We start from the raw sequence: 20,913 nt of genomic DNA on the forward strand, positions 1-20,913 counted from the left end.
ATATGAGGATATCCTCGTCTCACCCCTCGGGTGGTGTCCATCCCTCATTCAGCTCGGGTCCTCTACCAGAGGCCAGGAAGCTTGAGGGCTCTGCGCAGTATCCTTGCTGTTCCCAGCACTGCACATTTCTGGACTGAGATGTCCGATGTTGTTCCCGGGATCTGTTGCAACCACTCATCTAGTTTGGGGGTCACTGCCCCGAGTGCTCCGACCACCATATATATATATATATATATATATATAAAATTCTTGTTCATCTTATTGACTTTAATTCCCTGTAGTTCATAACTAAAGTCACATGACTGTAAAGAGAATCACACATGGTTTAACAAACAATGCTGTCATGGTCATTTTAGTTGGAAAAAAAGAAAGTAATTTTAATGTAAATTTACTTCTGGCTGCACTTACCCGACCAGCTTCATCCAAAGCCAAGATGGACAACTTTTCTCCCCCGCATTCATTTAGAATTTGGGGACTCACGCGATGGTCGAGATTTCCACCACTGACAAGGACTTTCTTGATATTGAGCTGCCTGAATGGGACCAAGACCAGACCATCATCATGGCCTAAAACACAACCTGAATCTACCATCTTGTGATAAGCAGGTGTTTATTATGCTTGTGGAGGCTCTCAGTCGTACAGGAAAGTTCCATCGTAGAAAGGGTTCTGTCAGTCGTCATCTGTACCTGTGGGTAAAAAACAAAAAAAGCAAAAAAGGACGTTTCGCTTCTCTCACAGAAGCTTCGTCAGCGGTAGACAACCCTGAAGTCTCCGTGAAGACTCCGGGAAGTTGCTCTGCGCTAAAAAGCTGAGCGTGGCCTGTTTGAGGACTGGGTGGGGATGGTTAGTCACGCCCCTATTGGTTTATTAGAGGCCCATTGGTTTCTAAATTCCCTATCATTGGGTCTTGATTAGGCCTTGATTAGCTTGCAACACAAGCTAGGCGTAATTAGAACACTTGAACACAGAGCGAGCCAAATCTCCACCAACACCAAGTCAAGAGAGAGTGAGGTCAAACACATTGAGAAGGCATTGTCAGGGTGTAGCTACCCTAAATGGGCCTTTGGCAAAGTTAGGAAAATTAAAACAAACAGAGAGGAAACCAACCAACAGAGAGAAAAGAAGAGAAGGGGTGTCTGTGTACCTTATATTGCCGGCCTCTCAGAGAAAATACAAAGAATATTTCTACAACATGATATTCCTGTTTATTTTAAACCGATAAACACATTGAGACAAAAACTAGTACACCCCAAAGACCGGGTTCCTAACACCCAAAAATGCAATCTGATTTATTCCATCCGTTGCCTGTTGGTTGGTTTCCTCTCTGTTTGTTTTAATTTTCCTAACTTTTTTAAAGGAAGCGATTTTTGTTAAAAAATTTTCACCCTCTCTGAACCGTGAAGGAGGTATCAGATTTAACCTGTCTCCTATTTACAATAACTTGTTGACCAGTAAGGGACATAGACATGCTGATCAGGCTAACTGAAAGTAGCTATTCAGCCTTAGCCCAAACAATAGGCCTAATCAAGACCCAATGATAGGGAATTTAGAAACCAATGGGCCTCTAATAAACCAATAGGGGCGTGACTAACCATCCCCACCCAGTCCTCAAACAGGCCACGCTCAGCTTTTTAGCGCAGAGCAACTTCCCGGAGTCTTCACGGAGACTTCAGGGTTGTCTACCGCTGACGAAGCTTCTGTGAGAGAAGCGAAACGTCCTTTTTTGCTTTTTTTGTTTTTTACCCACAGGTACAGATGACGACTGACAGAACCCTTTCTACGACAGGTGTTTATTAGTATGCCGTCATATGAGGGAGAGCAAACTCGTTACTTTCTTATTAAACAGGCCACTGTTTGTCCGGTTTTAATTGACTATGCTCTGTCACCAGCGAAATGAATCATTAATAAAGATGGATTACATAAAATGCATGTAAAATATTCGCTTTTGCTGTGATGAGTGTTTTACTGACCGTGAAGCAATTTTTTTACACTGGTATTCAGCCAACAGGTAGACATCTCCTTTCTCGGTCACGATCACAGTAGCGCCACTACTTGCAGCAGCCATTGTTATGGTGACATCCTTGTGGTGCAGAGCAGATACCTGCCGTGGGGCTGTGACACATTTCTCACCATTGGGGTCCAACAAGTAACCTGAAAACCAAACCATACACTGGGCCTTAATACAGCAACTGTTTTTTTGTTGTTGTTGTTTTTGTTTAATAATGTAAATAAAAAAGGCCTATGCACGATATACAGTACCCTAATTAGTATACAGTAGAATATTTACCGCCGACATATTAATAGGTTCCCCAATTAAAAAAAAAAAAAACGTTTTAGCCTTCATTCTAAAACACAAACATTATGGATGATCTTTAAACACTATCTCACCTAGCCACAATACTTATTTCATGTCTTACCAAGCTGCCCTCCATTGAGTCCCATTGTATAAACTGCCTCTCTAGTCCACAGAACTGTGTGAAACCTGCCAGCTGCAACTCCAGTTATAGTCCTCCCTTTTAGTGCTTTGGAAAACACCTAAATACGAAAGAATGAGAGAAAATTAGATGAACAAGACAAAGGCATTTGCAGACTCAAAATTACAAAACATGAATAGATGACATACTTGAAACAAGGATCACCGATATTCTAATATACCACATTCACCTGTTTAGGAACATGTGCTGAAGCTGGTGGAGGAGCCAAACCGAGCTGGTGGAAGGTGTTTAACCCAAAAGTGTAAACATAGCCTTCTTTTGTCAGCACCACTGTGTGGTCTTTTGCTGCTGCCACCTGAGAACAATGGTGGGACATCAGACCCTCCACCATTCGGGGAACCTGAAGGAAAGTGAAATGATGGTGAAACTGCGTATGTGCAAACTAGAGGAAATGCTGCTTGGATGTTTTACAAATGGTTAGGATAGGAACTACATTGCATATTTATTTCATTATTATTATTATTATTATTATTAGGAATTTTGTTGATAATGTAGAATTGGGAGTGATGAAGAGAGTCAGGGTAGCAAAATTAGAAGCACCAAGGAAACTGTGTAATTCAAGACAGGTAGTGTGGTGTCAATTCAGCCTGCAAATGAAAGCAAAACAAGTACAGTACATAGTTATGCTAATGCATCTATCCATGTATTTTCTATTGCGCTCGTCCTCATTAGGGGCACGGGTGAGCAGCGCCTATCCCAGCTGACTTTGTGAGAGGGGCTGCCTACCTCTGGCTTAGTTAGCCAGCAATCACTGCCATTAAGACTTTTACTATGATGTTAGCATAGTTTAGTGATAGACTTTGGCACGTTATGAAACGTACAGATTTGGGTTACAGTGCTGTCACAGAAATATAGGAGGACTCTACTAGAAAACAAGGACAGACTGCATTTTTTTCTAGTTTTTAACCAAAATCCTGCCAAATAAGTCTCACCAGGTAAGTCTGTTCATCTCCGTGGCCAAGCCGTCCTCCTTGTCCATGTCCACATGTGAAAACCTGACCTTTTTGAGATAGAAAAACTGAATGGAACTTGCAGAGCACCACCTACAATAGTGATAAAGAAAAGCATTAATTATCTGAATTTACCACTTTTTAGGTCTTAAAATATAATGAACAATAATAAATGACACTTTCATAGCACAGACAGGACATCCACAAATGCGTTACAGTATAAGGACAAATCCAACTCATATCTCAAATTGCTGTTTGCACAAAGACTTGTTCCAATTTGACCTCATGATGTTGTCATCTTTTTCCATGTCCATCAGCCAAGGCCTCCTGTAGTGATAGTAAAAGACTACGCCAATAAAAAGGCTGGCGGACAACTAGAAAAGCAAACATCATGACTAATACATAGCTCCCCTCAATACACCACAGGGGTGTTTTGTCAAGTATGACTTTGGTGTGGACATTCACACGCATCACCGTTGTTCCTTTAATTAAAATGTGTCCATGTGGAATTAATATTTAACCTCTGGAACCTGTTGCACTGGACTAAGAATACAAGGGAAATAACATGCGGTGCCACAGAGTCATTACGCGATCATGAAATTAGATGCACTTGCACCGCAATGGGTTTCATGAAATGACCCAAGATGATGAATACAGCAGTTCAAGACAACTATTAACGCAAACACTGCCATCCTGTCCTGAACAGAAGACCAGAATGTTGTCTCTCACCATGTTCACATAAGAACTTTCTTGTGACAAATAATGTAGGAAATCGTATCCATGTTGGCACAGCCTGGGAGTTACCGATGCAAAGCCAGGCTTAAGTGAAAAATGGAAGTTTTAAAATGACACGTATAATGTCCACTAACACTCTAAATTGCCCCCAGGTCTGATTGTGAGCACGAATGGTTGTTCGTCTGTGTGCCCTGCAATCGGCTGGCAACCAATTCAGGGTGTAACCTGCCTGCTACCCGAAGACGGCTGGGATAGGCTCCAGCACTCGCCGCAACCCTTGTGAGGATAAGAGGATTAGAGAATGGATGGATGGATGGAGTATGTCCACTGCTGACATGGCTGTGCCATCACAGTGTACTTGATTTATAAATATGATAACAGAATGTTGGATGTGGTCATAACACCGTTGAAACACACACTCTAGTTGGAGTTTATTTCCTCTCTCCTCCAGAGACAGAGTTGCATAACACAGGACTCGGGAGACAAGAGTGTTTTGCTGGGGTACCCAGGTGGTGTCCTCTCAGGACGAACTGATAATGCCATGTTTTTACACAACACCTACTGCTCTGTCATGAGTTTTGAATACAGTTGCAAGAAAAAAGTAGGCAAACCCTTTGGAATTACCTGGATTTCTGCATAAATTGAGAATAAAATGTGTTCTGATTTTCGTCTAAGTCACAATAGACAAACACAGTCGGCTTGAACTCATACCACACAATTATTAGTTTTATATTTTTTTTCATTGAACACCATGTAAATATTCACAGTGGGGGGTGGAAAAAGTACGTGAACCATTAGGCTAATGAGCTAATTGGAGTCAGTAGTCAGCAACCTGGAGTCCAATCAATGAGATGAAAAACACACCAGTTAGAAGTTTGCTATTCTCAAGACGCACTGTCTGATGTGAACCATGCCTCATACCACAAGAGCTCTCAGAAGACCTATGAGCAAGGATTGTTGAAAAACATAAAGCTGGGAAGGGTAACAAAATTATCTCTCAAAGCCTTGATGTCCATCAGTCCACGGTAAAACAAATTGTCTATCAATGGAAAAAGTTTAGCACTGTTGCTACTCTAACTAGGAGTGGCCGTCCCCTAAAGCTGAGTGCACAGTGCAGAATGCTCAGAGATGTGAAGAAGAATCCTAGAGTGTCAGCTAAACACTTACAAAAACCTCTGGCACATGCCAACATCTCTGTGGACATATCCACAATACATAAAACACTGAAAAAGAATGGAGTTCATGGGAGGACACCACAGAAGAAGCAACTGTTGTCCAAAAAAAAAAAAATTTTTTTTTTAAACATTGCTGCACATTTGAAGTTTGCAAAAGATCACCTGTATGTTCCACAGGACTACTGACAAAATATTCTGTGGACAGATGAAACCAAAGTTGAGTTGCTTGGAAGGAACACATCACATTATGTGTGGAGAAAAAAAAGCACCAACATCAAAACCTCATCCCAACTGTGAAGTATGGTGGAGGGGGCATCATGGTTTGGGGCTGCTTTGCTCCCTCAGGGCCTCGACAGATTGCTATCATCGAAGGAAAGATGAATTCCCAAGTTTACCATCTGTCCACCAATTGAAGCTCAACAGAAGATGGGTGAAGCAACAGGACAATGGCCCAAAGCACAGAAGAAAATCAACAACAGCATGCCTTCAACAGAAGAAATTACACCTTCTGGAGTGGTCCAGTCAGAGTCCTAACCTCAATCCAATAGAGATGCTGTGGCATGACCTCAAGAGAGCAATTCCCACCAGACCTGCCAAGAAATCTTCTAAAGTAAAACAGTTTTGTAATGAGGAATAGTCCAAAATGCTTCCTGATCATTGTGCAGGTGTGGTCTGCAACTGCAGGAAACATTCGATTAAGGTTATTGTTGCTAAAGGAGGGTCAACCAGTGATTAAATCCAAGCGTTCACTTACTTTTTCCACCACACATGATGAATGTTTACATGGTGTGTTCGATAAAAATACATGAGAACATATTGTATGTGTGGTAGTAGTTCAAGCGGACTGTGTTTGTCTATTGTTGTGATTTAGATGAAGATCAGAACACTTTTTATGACCAATTCATGCAGGAATCGAGGTAATTCCAAAGGGTCCACAAACTTTCTTTCAACAGTCGAAGCAGGCCACTTTGACGAGTGCAACGGAAATTTAGAACACATTGACTGAAAGTGAGATGTTTGGTGTGGGGAAGCAAGTTGTGAAAAACACAAAGCCTACCTGCTTAATATAAACTCCAGTCCTGGCAAAGACATCCACTAGCTCAGGGTGCAATCGACTCTCTTGATTGCCATGCCCAAGGCTGAAATTTGTATTATTTCCCCATGTATAAACTTCAGTCGGATCTGCAATGCGTTAAAACACACACACACAAACACAGGGAAAGCAATATTTAGTATTTACGTTTTCAAGCCAGTTTCAGTTTTTTCATAAATGTAACACAGGATTATTTTCAAATCACCAAATCATAGTGGGGTAAATGTAAAACATCATTTACCAGCGTTTTTCAACGTGACGTGAGGTGGTCGGTCCTTCATAATCAAGTCCAGCGTAGAAAGACCCTCCTTATCCTGAGTGGAGAGGACTCCGCCATGCTAGACATAAAAAGCATGATAACACTCCCATTAATAAACTGACTGAAGCTTAATTTTGAGAGGTCAGATTAATTGTCTTTTTCAACAGCCCGTTCAGTGATCACCAACTTGAGAAAATCTAAACTTGTCATCTAACATGTACCTTGGTCAGGGAAAGGAGACAGTGAATCTGTCCATAGAAGACGCTGCGATGCAGAGCGGTCCAGCCTGATTCTTTATCCTTCACTGTCAAGTCAGCATTCTTATTTTCCAGCAGCCACTCCAGTATGGCCTTCTTTCCCAGTGAGGCAGCTAGGTGCAATGCTGTGCGACCAAATTCATCTCGCAAAGTTGCTGCATTATGGCAGTGTGATATTAAGAATGCTCGTAACTGCCCCTCTGAGCCACTCGTTATTGCTGCTACCACCTCATTTGCATGCTGCAGTGAGCGGCATTTTGGGGTACAGTCTGACAATTCCAGACTCATCCTGGGCTACCCAAAATCTTCAAAATGAGGCCTGCTGCCGTCTGACAGTCTACTCTAAATTACAAATCAAACCTAAGACAAAGCAATGTGAAGCCGCAAATACAGACACACACACACACACACACACACACACACACACACACACACACACACACACACACTGTAGCAGTGACAATCTCGAGTGAAAAAAGGCTTCCCTCAATAGGGGTTGAGTGCATTAAGCCTAAAAATAACAAAACGAAAGGTTGAGATGTTTGTCCCGTGGGGTGCTAGAATTGTGCTTGTGTTGAGCTTCCACTGCACCCTAGCAACCCCAGAAACTGGTAGACTTTCTCAGTCTACCATCTCAAGAAAATGCTGACCACAAGCCAAGGTGCTTTCACAAATGGCATCACTACACTCGCAAGTGTTTTATCTCCATGCAATCAAATATTACAAAAAATAATTTGTTCTCTATGAGCTCTCCAGATAATTTACAAAAGGCAACACATTCAATGATTCCTTCAACCTTCACAGCCTGCAGTCTAACCATCAACTTGAGGGGAAAGCCACCCTTTCCCCTCAAAAGTCACACACTGCTTTTCAAAACTCCATAATTGAAGCAGAAACCTGTAGAAGAAACATTTAAAAACAAAGATTTCATTAGAATAAAATGGGACCCTAAAATGTGTTATTCATTCAGAAAACATGAAGCTATTTTATGTTCTTAAAGTTGAAAATTCAAAGTGCTTTAGAACCGCATTTAGGGCTGCAAATGCATGAACATTATGTTTGATGGCATATATTGATAATGGTGTATTATTGTGTTATGTAACAAGCAAGCTAAATTAGCATTGTAGTCGGGTAGCTAGTTTCAAGTCCAGGCCGCATCATAGTTACTTCGTCAAGTAGTGCAATTCGTCAATTTCTTCATTTAATACAACTTCCAAGCATAAGAAATGTCTCAGTTGGAGGAATCTCACACCGATCCCCAACAAGCTTGGTGGCTGGGCTAGGTGTAGCTTCGAAGCGAGACAGCTACAATACATTGAAATTAGTATTTTTGTGTCGTAAAAATGAAAATCATGCCAGGAGAAACCCAACCTAAGTGTCATGTTACATTTGACTGGACGTTAGTCCGTATTAGCCAGATAGCTAAATTGACTGACACATCATCGCAAACAAGTATAGCCGACATGAAATACCACATGATACGAAAAACAATCACACTACCTTCCGCTAGATAAACAAAGAAAAGGAGATGGCAAAATAAGTCACATTAGCTGCATATCTCGACTGTTCCATTCCTACAAATAATTTTCTTCTTGACACTGTAACATAAATTTAACTAGGTCCTTGCCTATCCGGGTTCAGTATGACATCAGTACCGCACCAAATATACAGCTGAAAAAGGCGGGACATTAAGAACAATACTTTGAGCTGATTGGGCGATGAGGCATTTTTGTGCACGCCGAACAAACTTTCCTTTTGACCAATCATAGCAACGGAAAGAAATGTCGTCACGGACATGCGCATTGTTTTGACCAGCCGAGTCACGTCATCTCGATTTTTGGTACAGTACGTCACGCGGCGAAAAATGCGGCCAAAATGCTTCCGAGGAAGCATCCGTCTTCTTCTACGCATAGCTACAACAGAACGTAAAACTGCCACGTGCTGGCCGTGGGATCGAAAATACCAGACTTCATTGTGAAATTTAAGTCGCTTTTCTGGTTGTAAGAGTGATTAACTGTCACACACATTCATGAAAAAAGATCCCCCAGACTGCGGAATGTCACCATGTGCAGTACATGTGTGCTAAAACACAACGTCGCTTGTGCAGAAGTTGACTGCCTGAGTCGGTAATGGTAAGCTGAAGCTCCAAGCACTTCGCCTTTTCACTGCCAGGTCATCCTGCATTAAAAATATGCACATCCAGCTATTTAATGGGGCAAATAATTTATAATTATTGGTTTAAAAAAAGAAAACCAATGGAAAGCACGGACCATATAACTAAAATAAAACAGGATTTAAAACAATAAAATAGGATTTAAAACAATCATTTAAAATTTCACATGGCGACGCGGTAATCCAGTGGTTAGTGTGTTGACCTCACAGTGCAGAGGTCATGTGTTCAATTCCAGCTCCGGCCTCCCTGTGTGGAGTTTGCATGTTCTCCCCGGGCCTGCGTGGGTTTTCTCCAGGTACTCCGGTTTCCTCCCACATTCCAAAAACATGCATGGCAGGCTGATTGAACACTCTTAATTTAGAGTCGAAATTGTCCCTTGGTGTGAGTGTGAGCGTGGATGGTTGTTCGTCTCTGTGTACCCTACGATTGGCTGGCTACCCGTTCAGGGCGGTCCCCGTCTGCCTCACTTGCCTTTCGTGCCTGCACGTCCCTGCTGATTGTGCTCACCTTATTTGGTCGGGAGCAGTGTAAAGTAGTTGACGGGATATGCTGAACAGCTTCTTTTGAGATGATTTGGGGAGATATTGCTCATTATGATATTGCTGGGCTGATTTGACCGGAGTATAGAAGCTATAAAGAAAATGTGACGCTGCATGGTTCGGCAAATGTTTTATGATTAAAACATGAGGCTCACTGTAAATAATCTGCTGTACCGCTGACAGGTTGGAGGCTCATTGTTGATAGAGACGGTGCTGTGGAAATATTGGAAAACTATAATCGAATGCATATAAAACACACGTAGTAAGATTGCATATAGTGAGAAATATACTGCAATCAACATGTAAGGACAATCACACATTCAATCAATACAATGTCAATGTTAGAAAATGATAAACCTCACTCAAAGTTGAATAATAGAACAAGACTTGTGTGAAACGACTACATTTCAATTCAAGCTAGCTCGCAGTAGCACAATTGGACTCTGTGTCTTTCTACAAGACCTCCCAAATTATGAGGCTAGTTTTGCATGAGAATTCTGCATTGTGTACTACGAGACTACCTCAATCAAACAAAAAATGGAGTGAGTAGCACCTCCCTGTGATCCTGTTCAGGAGGAACAGTGTTGAAAATGGGTGGATGTTTTCAAATTTTTAATTGTCTTTCAATTGATTCCATATAGGGCGGCACAGTGATCAACCGATGAGCACGTTGGCCTTACAGTGCAGGTGCAGGGTTTGAATACGGCTCCTGCCTTCCCGTGTGGAGTTTGCAAGGTTTCCTCGTGCCTGCGTGGGTTTTCTCCGGGTACTCTGGTTTTTATTCACCATAAAAGTGGATGTTGATTCCTGAAAATGTGTTTCCAAGTTTTTGTTTTACGGGCCTCTGAAATAGTCTTGGCCACCCCATGGCCATCCAAAGATACAGGAAAAAAAATCTAGCTCGCCCACTGATGCCTGTGAGTATTGTTATATGCTCTTACAAGATATACAAGTACTTCTATGTTGTTTGAAGCTTTATAATTAAAGGCTGCAAAACACCAAGATGAGCGTCGGTGACTTTTCGACCCGGTGCGCAATGGCGTCACCAGATGGTAGCCTTGGTCAAACATGAAGTATGTATGACACCAGTCACTGAACTTGTTAACCTTTATTTAACCAGGTAAGGCAATTGACAACAGTTTCTCACTACAATGTCGACCTGATCGCGGGCAGCAGGGCACAGCAAGGCAGAATAAAAGCAAGTATAAAAACTACCAATACAATAAACTGTATATATTCTGCACAATGCATAAATGCAAAAAACCCTGCTCAATATTTTGGTTTGCAACGCAGAAATCTCTAATGTCACGCCAAAATAAATGAATAACTAAATAAAATGAAAAAGGAAAATTGTCCACAGTTAAGTCACTGATATGCATTTTTAATGCATCATTACATTAAATTGTCCTTAAATTTGTTGTACCTGGGCTTCCTCAGAGGTCCCAAAGGTCATAGGCCAGTCATTACAACTTTAAAATTACAATCACAAATGATCACAAATTACAATTTAGCAAAACGCGGAATTTTAGACATGAACAGCTTTTAAGGTTTCTGTGAGGCTCCACAAATTCCACCACGCAAGCACCCCTCTCAGAGGATTATGATGGTATGGTCCACCCTCGGAGTGGTGCTGTTGTGTTTGGATTCTCCCTCCTTGGTTTCTCACCAGGTTACCGAGCGGCAGACTCCAATTTACAGTCTGACAGCAAGGAATATTTAAATAGCGTTTACCGGAGACCGGAGACAAAGTGCATTGTCGTTTTTGGCGCGGTTCAAATTATTTTCACCAAGTTTGACTTTTGAATACCTGACGTGTTTATTTTATTTTTTTTAATCCTGCACGTTCACGTTGAGGTTTGGAGAATAAACGAAGCGAAGAAGTTTGTGTACATCCCTACCTTTCCCCCTGGAGGAAATGAAGACCTCAGTAAAGATGGTTTGGGGGTAGATTCATGGCGTTCGAGTTTGAAGTGGAACGGATCAAGGTGGGGAAAAACTTCACTCGGAGGTGACTGTTCCGGACTGACGTTGCGCACAGTGTCCATAACAGATGGGAAAAGAAAAGATGCGCCTGTTGAGCACATCGTGCTGGTGTCAAAGCGAAGGAATTCGAATGAATGCATTAATTTACGGTGTGATGCAGTTATTTTTGCTTCTTGCTATCATACGGTCCTGTCAGGGATGCCCGGAAAAATGCGCATGTTCCTCGCAAACAGTAAAATGCCAAAACCAGGATTTGGACGCAATTCCGAATTTCATACCTGTCAATTCTAAGTTACTTTCAATCACGGGAAACAACATTTCGAGCATCAACGAGGACTCTTTTCCTAGCCACCTGGAATTATTGACAGATCTTGATCTCAGTGACAATGAGATGGAGGCTGTGGAGGAAACTGTGTTTCATAACTTGCCAAACCTAGAACGGCTGGATCTGAGCAACAATAACATCCAAACTTTCAGCGAAAAGGCTTTTCCAGATGACAACAAATTGCAGGTGTTGAACCTCAGTAGGTCTTTTCACAACCATTCCTCTGTCAAGGGGATACTGAATGTCCTAGAGAATGGAAACCTCCTCCACCTGGCAGTTTTGGATTTGTCCAACAATGACCTTGTGCTTCTGCCTGATGATTTATTTGCAAGTTTATCCAACCTGGTCAAGCTCAACTTGCAGAATAGCTCCATCATCTCCATCCCCGATGGGATACTGACGTTGCCGCAACTGCAAGACCTTGATCTGAGGCACAACCGTCTCAGGAATGTTCCTTCCACCTCCCTGATTGAGTTCAACTTGAAGTCAGACCTTCATATTCGTTTGGTAGGGAATCCCTGGCGTTGTGACTGTTCTATTGATGACTTGTTGGTGTGGCTGAAGAACTCCACTCAGGTCACGGATATGAAGAACCTTACCTGTGCAGACCCTGAGCGTCTGAGGCGCCAGCCACTATTGCAGGTGGAGCAGTCCCAGCTGAAGTGTTTGGGCAACATGGAAGGCGTGCTGGAGACTTCGTATGTTTTCCTGGGGTTGGTACTGGCACTGATTGGTGTCATATTCCTGTTGGTGCTCTACCTGAACCGCAAAGGTATCAAGCGTTGGATGTACAACATCCGGGATGCTTGTAGGGACCACATGGAGGGATATCATTACAGGTATGAAATAAACTCGGACCCACGTTTGGCCAATCTGAGCATCAATTCAGATGTGTGAGCAAGAATTGGGCTGTTGTCCAGCACCCCCAGTGACACATTAATATGACTTCATACCACTGGAATTTGCATGAGTCTTCCTGCCCCCCTTGTCGTGGCTCCCAATGAACCCTTTTATCAACTCACTTGTTCAACTACGGTTGCATGTTCTGTACCCCGCAGCTCTGCTCTGATAGAGACTAGTGATCTTTTTCCTTACATGTGTGACCGTTGCATGGACAATCAGTCATTATGATGATGGTGAAAAGACTGGTGAAGTTTACTTTGCCTGAAGGACAAACAAATAAACACACTGGCTTTTATTAACGCAATGACAGAATAATCCATATTCTACTGATCGTCACATCCTTCTCCTTATGTCACTGCTGAAGAGAAATTATATTAAGCGTGTCTAGGTTTTTTTTCTCTGTTCAATATGTGAATTTGTGATCAATAGTTGGACTTGTTTGTATGATTATAGTGCACTTTTTTTTATTTATGAGATGGATATGACTCATTTTCCTTGTGAAAATGTTCAGCTCAATAAAATGCCTCTGAATTGCTTGTATCCACATTGACTAAGGGCCTTTTAATCATCAGAAATTGGCAGACAGAGGAGTTTGTAGCTATGCACACATGCAACAGGTGTGCATCAAGCACCCCTAAATTCCATCTAACATGACTCAAAATACCATTTGTGATTCCTAATACATTGTACTATTTCAATTTGTAGTTTGATTTAACGTAGTCATTTATGCATGCACTGTCGATAAGCTTTACTCTTCTGCTGACAGCGCCCTTCATCTGCACTCTTGTAGCTTGTTTGAATCAAAATTGCTATTTTTACGATTCAAGTGTGTGATGCAGAATTAAAATTTAAAACGTGTCACACTGGATATTTGTTGTGCTCTCACGGACTTCGTCCTGCAAAAAATGTTCTCCCTCTCAGTTTTTGCCTTGAGTGTTTAGTAAGGTGACCTTTAACGATCAAGAGCATTTTTATAAACTCTGACCGGAGTGACCTCTCATTAATGAAATCTGTATTTCAGCTGTCGCACAAACAAGGTCAACAGAGCCAGTGGTGAATAACTATGTCTAATATTGTCTACCTCATGAATATTTGACTCGGATTTCATTGATTAAAATCAAAGTATGAAAAGGTTAAGCAAAGGTAAAAAGAGGACATTGCATCCAAAATGATCTATTCGTGGGTCTACAGAAGGCGAGTGTAGCTGACTGCTATCTCCTACCCAATTTGCTTCCTGCTGTGAAATCTGATATAAATCCAAGGCTTGACAGTAAAAAAAAAAAAAAAATCAGTTTGAGCTGCAGCCAGTCGACAACTTTCAAACGCAGAGGCTTTCACCGACAAAGTCTCTCATTCATGAATTTCCTTATACTCCAGTGGCCACCTCAGTGACAAATACCAGAAAAGATCTAAACAATTTCATGGCACATTCAAATGAAGGCAAACTGCTCCCATGATTCTAATGGGGCACAGAGAGGTATTATGGAAATGAGCTCAAGCAGCTTTATGCCTGAAAGAAACTAACACTAACCAAATGTGTTTTCCATCACCGTTTATTACATCACTTGACATTTTTACTACTGCCAGGTATGATTTGAATTGATAATTTTAATGAGACACAAATTTTTTAGCCTCATTATAGTTCCCATAGCAGTCAAAGTGAATGAAAGGAAGGAGCAAAAAAAAAAAAAACCCTGATTGTTCTTTGCTTGTTGAGGAGTCCCCACAGATAATTATTTTCCGCTCATCTAGCAACCAGTCTTGTGTGGCATGTAATAAACCTGCAACACCGTGGCTCAGGCAAAGATTCCCCTCACGCCTTGTCTGTCAGGCTTATGTCACCGCTGTTGCTTACCAGCTCTGTACACTGTAAATTTGTTATTGCAGCTTCAGTTTAACACTTCCCTTCTTGTAAATCTCTTGGGAGGCATTTGTGGAAAAAAAACAGCAGAGGGATTGCATTTGTGAAAGGATTCGCACCGGCGTGAAGGTGCTTTCCTCAATTGTCTCTGACTGGTTGAACAGCTGTGACTTTAAAGCTTCATTTCATCCACCCCAAAGTTAAAGACTGTTATTCACAAGCACTTGTTTTTTTTTCATTGTGGTCTCTCAATCGCTGCTCATTCATTCTGAAAATGGATGGCCTCGCCTCGCTATCAGTTCCCCAAAGTGAGCCTTCTCCAGCACTGCGTCCCAAGGGGTACATACATAAAGGTGATTACAATGTTTCCACAGAGACCAATAGTAAGGAGTCCTCCACGTACACATCCATGTAAACCAGAGATGTGTGCCCCGCCACGCCTCAAGCAATGCTTGGCAGCACATTGTAATCACAGTGGAAACAACGATTGAATGTTCTTGGGAGGTGGAAGAAGAAAACAAATGAGCACTTTCTGTTGTATAATCCCAGTTGACACCTTCACCGGTCCACTCATTGGCCCTTTTGTGCTTGTTAGCAGTAGTCTCCAACCACCGCCAACATCTAAATAGCCAGCCATTGACTTATGATGTCAGCGCTTGTCCTGGGCAGCATCTCCCTGGACTCGTAGCTGTCAAAGCTGCTGCCTTGAGCTCATTTGCAGACAAGAGGAGAACTGATGCGTATTACTGCCACTAAACACAGACTTTGCCGATAGCAGCAGCCCAATGCGGCCAACATTGTCATTGCAAATATAAGTGATCCACACATTTTAATCAGAATTATCTTTATTGGCCAAGTATGTAAGAATACACTTGGAAACTTTCTCCGGTAGTTTGAGCAACACTGTTATTACAGCAACAAGCAATTTTAACATAAAGAACACTTAGGACGGAACACAAAACTACCAAGAGTCGTGAAGCAATGTAGGGATACCACTAATAAGGTTGTGCTGAACAATGACAGCTGTGCAAATGATATGGAGAATCGTCAAGCAAAATAAAGTGACCAGTCGTGCAATAATTTTGATACGATTGTTCAAATGATACACAAAGTCCTTGAGCATCCAGTCATGTGAAATCATGATCAACAGCGGGTTATACAAATATATATAGAGAAAAAGCTACAATAATGACTACAATAATACTGGCAAAATTGGCCACTATTGGCAAAGTGCTTACCATGGAAGTTAGAGTCAACTGTTTAAGTGATTAATGTGAAGTGGGAAGATGCAATTGGAATGTCAGCTGGTTTAAATAGGCATTGTTTGATAGCGCCTGACTGTGGGACAGAGCTGGAAGGGTTGGTCACCGGGATGAGGAGGGTCCCATAGAATTTTGGCTGCCCTTCGGTCTTGCAGTGTATGAGGCCAAAGGAGTGGGTAGGAGGGAGTCGGTGATATTGGCAGTCCTAAATGTCTGTTGCAGTCAGATTTAGTCTTTCTTTGTGGCAGCACCAAACCAGACTGTGTTGGATGAACATAGGACTGATTTAATGACTGCTGTATATACTGTAACTGGCTCAACAGCTCCTGTGGCAGGCCGTCGTAGGAGTTGATGTTGGTCTCCCACTGAGAGAATGTAAATTTCAGGAACTTGGAAATTTCAAGCCGCTCCACTTCCTGACAGGGCTGGACCGCTCATCTGACATACAGGGCAAATGCCCGGTGGGCCGACATCTTTTTGGGCAAATGCAGGGCTATTTCATTATTATTTTGCTCCATTTTACCCCAAGAGACCGGCCCACAATATAGAGGAGAGCAGCCCATTAATCCACTTACAATATAGCCAGCAAACTTAACCAATAAACATCAGTGGTAGCCAGGGGTGGTCAGGACTCATGTCTGACTACAAATTTAATAGGAATCTCTCTGCGAATTCATTGTTTATCATACCATCCAGTCATTTTTTTTCATGAAATAAAATGCACACATATGCAGAAACTTGCTGAAAACATTCATGATTCAAGCGGGAATACTCTGAAGTAAAAGCAACATTTGTGAAGAATTAAGAGATTTGATTTGAATGAATGGACCATTAATTGCACAATGGAAAACAGCGTTGGCTCTGATTAGCTGTTAGCTAGCAAATGCATGAGATAGAAGTACACAATTAGCAGAGCAATGGAAAAATAAAATGGCATTATCTTGTATATTTAGCTCAGCAAAATGTTTTTTGTTTGTTTGTTTGTTGTTTTGTTGTTACATCGACTCAATTCTTATTGTCTTACAGGGGTTTGCAAGCATGCATCAAACTGCTTGGAACGAAACTGATCGAATTTCATTGTCCAGAAAAAGTGGGCGGCCAACTTGACATTCCAACCTATAATGACCTGTCACCCACAAAAGCCCCTTGAACCCACAATACTATGCTCTACTGACAGTCATTTTAGTTTAGCCACATTTAGTATGCCAGTGCTCTTTCTTTGTGTTGAGAGATGGACTGGCAGGTCATCAGATATTCAGGGAGAGCCATAATTGCATTCACTACACAGCAATGGTCTGCTGCTCCGCAAACACCTGGCAAGTTGCCTCGGTGAATGACCTTTCCATATGAAAAAGGCAATCTAAGGCTGTCAATAAACCGCAAACAAAAGATGAGGAATTACGACACAGGGATTTTCACTGGCAGTTTTCTGAATCACCCTGATATGCCATTAATGGCTCCGAAGACATACACTTGGTCTGGATTTTGGGAGAGTACTGCTGACCTCCACAATTTATCACCCCCTCAGTATCCCACCTCTACGTGAGATGCCCCGTTTTCCCTAATGTAGATTTATGATGCTGTACATTTGATGCTTTGGAAGCAAGTCTCCCATTGAGCCATACCCGTCTTAATGAAGACGGATCTGAGCTGACAGCGCCACTGCCTCTCCGAGGCTATAGCTCAGCCGTTCGCCACATGCGCTTGAAGGACGCACTCAAGGAAAAGCAACACAGCAAGAAACAGAGCGCAGTGAGTCAGGCGCAATGTGATACTGTATATGTAAAGCATCACAGATAGAATGGCATTTATGTTTCAGGGATGAATGAGGATTTTAGTTTCTCTTTTTCAAATGCAGTGTATGGCTGAGGATCTAACATGTAAACAAAACGCCGACCTTTCGTGGGTGTTCTTTACACTTGAAAATTGTGAGGAAAGATGAAACGATTTCACGACGTCGTGTTTTATGTTTTGATGATTATTTTAATTAATGAATTTAAACATAGTAGACATATAATCAAAACTTGTAAAAATACAATGAATAAACAATTATTCTCAAACAGCCTGCTCCTTATCAGCAAAATGTATGTCACATGGCAACTGCTCCTATGTTTTTCTTAGGACGAGAAAAGTTTTTACAGTTGCAATATGACACCCTGGGCTGGCAAAATGTTTCCATTTTAGGACATTTTTCAGCTTCTGAATGAAGGTCAGATGATTTGAATAAATCCCAAGACAATTTCAGGAATTTAAAAAAAAAAAAGCATTTTTCACCCTCTATAGATATTGAAGCGTGACCACAAAGCATCACAGCCAACAATCCAATAGACACGCACAGACAATTTTAGTGTCAATTTCCCAGAGCTCAATAGTATATCTGATCAATGTGCCATGCAGTCTCTAATGCAGTTTCTGTGCGTCTGCAGTAAAAACACAACCCGGTGTGCTTATTTTCCTGTATCATGAGGGATAGGCTCCCCAAAAGCATATTAGAAACTGCGAGAGACTGATTAATTGTGTGAACATGCTCATTTGATTGCCATCCAATGTTTTTATGCACATTTGTCTCTGTAATGGACTGATATCTCGACATGCCCGATAAGAAGATTGCTGGCCATGAGCTTGTGTGTTCCATACACAGCAGAAGGTTTCTCTCTCTCTCTCTCTCTCTCTCTCTCTCTCTCTCTCTCTCTCTCTCTCTCTCTCTCTCTCTCTCTCTCTCTCTCAGTTTAATATTCGCAGTGTATACTGTATTTAACTCACGTGACCATTTCAAAGGATACACAATGTAAGACCATGTCATAGTAGCGATCTGCTGATTACGGTTTCATACAAAAAAAAAAAAAAAAAACCTGCATTATACATATTGTGACCTGGCATTGTACCTAAGGACCAACCATACTTTGACAACAAACAAGACTAATTTTGGAAGATTGAATTGCAATAATTAGAAGAAGCCATTGTTCTGTTGGCATGGAAGCAACTCGACAAACCGTAGTTATTAGATTAACAGCTGCTATCTGTTTGTTTTCAGTTGTAGGAAACTTGATCAGAATGAGATAACACTTTCTGTTCTGGGCTCATGGAAACATTGTCCCTGCACCCTGTGATTTCCTCTGTACACCATCAACAAATCCAAATGACCGAAAAGAGGTTTTCCTCATATTAAGACTTGAAAATGCATTGATCTTACCATGTATCTACAGTATGCCAGGGGTCACCACCTTCTTGAATTTAATCATAATAATAATAATAAATTTTATTTATAAGCGCCTTTCAAAATACCCAAGGACACTTTACAATCAAAAAAGAGCAATAAAACCACAGATAAAATTAGAAATAATAAAAAGCGATGAGTTAAACTAAATATGCAATTTTAAATAGGTGGGTTTTGAGATGAGTTTTGAATATGGGAAGAGAGTCAATATTACGGATGTCGGGTGGGCGTGAGTTCCAGAGTTTGGGAGCAGAGCGGCTGAAAAGCTCTGCCCCCAAATGCTGTATGATATGCAAAAGTGATGGCGATGGTTGGGCTGCAGAAGTTTTGATTCATGACTATCATGGTACGATTGCAATTCAAACTGCCTTCACTGTGATTATGATATACTGGGGGTATACAGAACATAGTATATATCGCTGGTACTGACTACTTGTTTTGGCTAGTAAAAACTGAGAATCTAATTAAATCCAGCAGATAACACAATTTTTCTTTCTATTTTATATTTAATACAGAATAATGATTATAATACAAAACAAATGTGTATGATGTTTTTGTTTAAACTATTCTGTCAGCTCCTTCAGTGTCCCCTCAGAACACAAGTTTCCAAATCAACATACGATCATTAAAATCAAAACACAGCCGATTAAGTAAACCTTCCTGCACAAATCAAGGCAATCCACACAAATATCTTGCCTATACAAAAATAAGCTAATTTAATATTTCATTCGTCTCTTTGCAGTGTGCGGAGGTGTACCACAACAGATGAGGGAACATTTTTGCCGAACGATGTGGCAGTATAAATGTAACCAAAACATTGGAAATCGCACTTTGTATGACATAGGGCAGTTCGACATCACCAAAAACTTCAACCCGAAAAAAAACATTGTTTGAAATGTATAACTATGACAGTGCCAATAAATACAGAACATCAGTCTTAGAGCAGAGATTTTGGTGAAAGTGTTTGATTGTATGACATTTCAAGAAAAAGCAATGGCTGAAAACTTGCCTTTTGACGTGAAACTTTTCAGAATGCACTGTAATCCACAATTACACCTCTCCAAACACTTAAATATGTCAAATATTTGCCAAAAAGAGATAGAGAATGTTCATGTGAGCAACTGTACTTAAGAGTCATTTTACGATGGTAACACAGAGGGAAGGACTTTCAGACAGTGAATGATGTATTTGGAGCATGTGATGCCACATGGTTCTCAGGCAATCCTATAAAATGTTTGGTAAAACATTTTAGAGCAGTGCAGGTTGTCGCAATGATTAACAACCTCAATGACGCAGCAGCAAAACAGCGGGATCAGAGACAGCTTGAAGGAGCTTGACTCTACCACCCTGTGAGACTTCTACAAGGTCATATGGTAAAACACCCCCCTCCCTCCTTTCAAAGTGTGTACGTACTCATTTTTCTTTCTTTAAATTAGAAAGCTCAGCAGGCCTTGAAGAAACTATCTAACTGGGTCCAAAGCGACTATGTCAGTTCTCTTCCTGCCATTAATCTGTAAGAGATGTTCAGCTCTTCCTTTTGCAGTAATCTCAGCGGAAACAGGAATCTACCCTTTTACCATGGACCTTTGTTGCTCTTTATAGAATTCAGACAGATTTAATAACCTGCTCTTTGCTTATATTTTCTGTTTTCACATAAATGAACTTTGTATTTTCACAGTACCAATG

General features: G+C 41.3%; 2 protein-coding genes across 4 annotated transcripts in view; one reads left to right on the top strand and one right to left on the bottom strand.

The window, feature by feature from the left end:
- LOC109507102 (inhibitor of Bruton tyrosine kinase) overlaps nt 1–8,641 on the bottom strand; it is a 21,014-nt gene extending 12,373 nt beyond the window's left edge. For all 3 annotated transcript variants that reach the window (XM_019856299.1, XM_019856297.1, XM_019856298.1), the window contains exons 1-9: nt 8,465–8,641; nt 6,929–7,861; nt 6,690–6,786; nt 6,413–6,537; nt 3,428–3,538; nt 2,665–2,835; nt 2,418–2,535; nt 1,971–2,151; nt 409–532 (exon numbers count right to left, since the gene is read on the bottom strand). In XM_019856299.1, coding sequence (XP_019711858.1) covers nt 409–532; nt 1,971–2,151; nt 2,418–2,535; nt 2,665–2,835; nt 3,428–3,538; nt 6,413–6,537; nt 6,690–6,786; nt 6,929–7,252 — 1,251 coding nt within the window. In that variant the 5' untranslated portion in view covers nt 7,253–7,861; nt 8,465–8,641. The remainder of the gene's footprint in view (nt 1–408; nt 533–1,970; nt 2,152–2,417; nt 2,536–2,664; nt 2,836–3,427; nt 3,539–6,412; nt 6,538–6,689; nt 6,787–6,928; nt 7,862–8,464) is intronic.
- A 2,659-nt stretch (nt 8,642–11,300) lies between these two features.
- Nucleotides 11,301–13,888, top strand: tpbg (trophoblast glycoprotein). Its single transcript, XM_019856207.1, has one exon. The coding sequence runs from the start codon at nt 11,727–11,729 to the stop codon at nt 12,879–12,881; it is 1,155 nt and encodes a 384-aa protein (XP_019711766.1). The 5' UTR covers nt 11,301–11,726; the 3' UTR covers nt 12,882–13,888.
- The last annotated feature ends 7,025 nt before the right edge of the window (nt 13,889–20,913 follow it).

The sequence above is a fragment of the Hippocampus comes genome, unplaced genomic scaffold (genome assembly GCF_001891065.2).
Source record: "Hippocampus comes isolate QL1 unplaced genomic scaffold, H_comes_QL1_v1.1 scaffold327, whole genome shotgun sequence".
In the NCBI taxonomy this organism is placed as follows: domain Eukaryota; kingdom Metazoa; phylum Chordata; class Actinopteri; order Syngnathiformes; family Syngnathidae; genus Hippocampus; species Hippocampus comes.

What these genes read in the sequence shown, in the direction of transcription:
- tpbg (XM_019856207.1), top strand. Translation starts at nt 11,727, where the DNA reads ATGGGAAAAGAAAAGATGCGCCTGTTGAGCACATCGTGCTGGTGTCAA.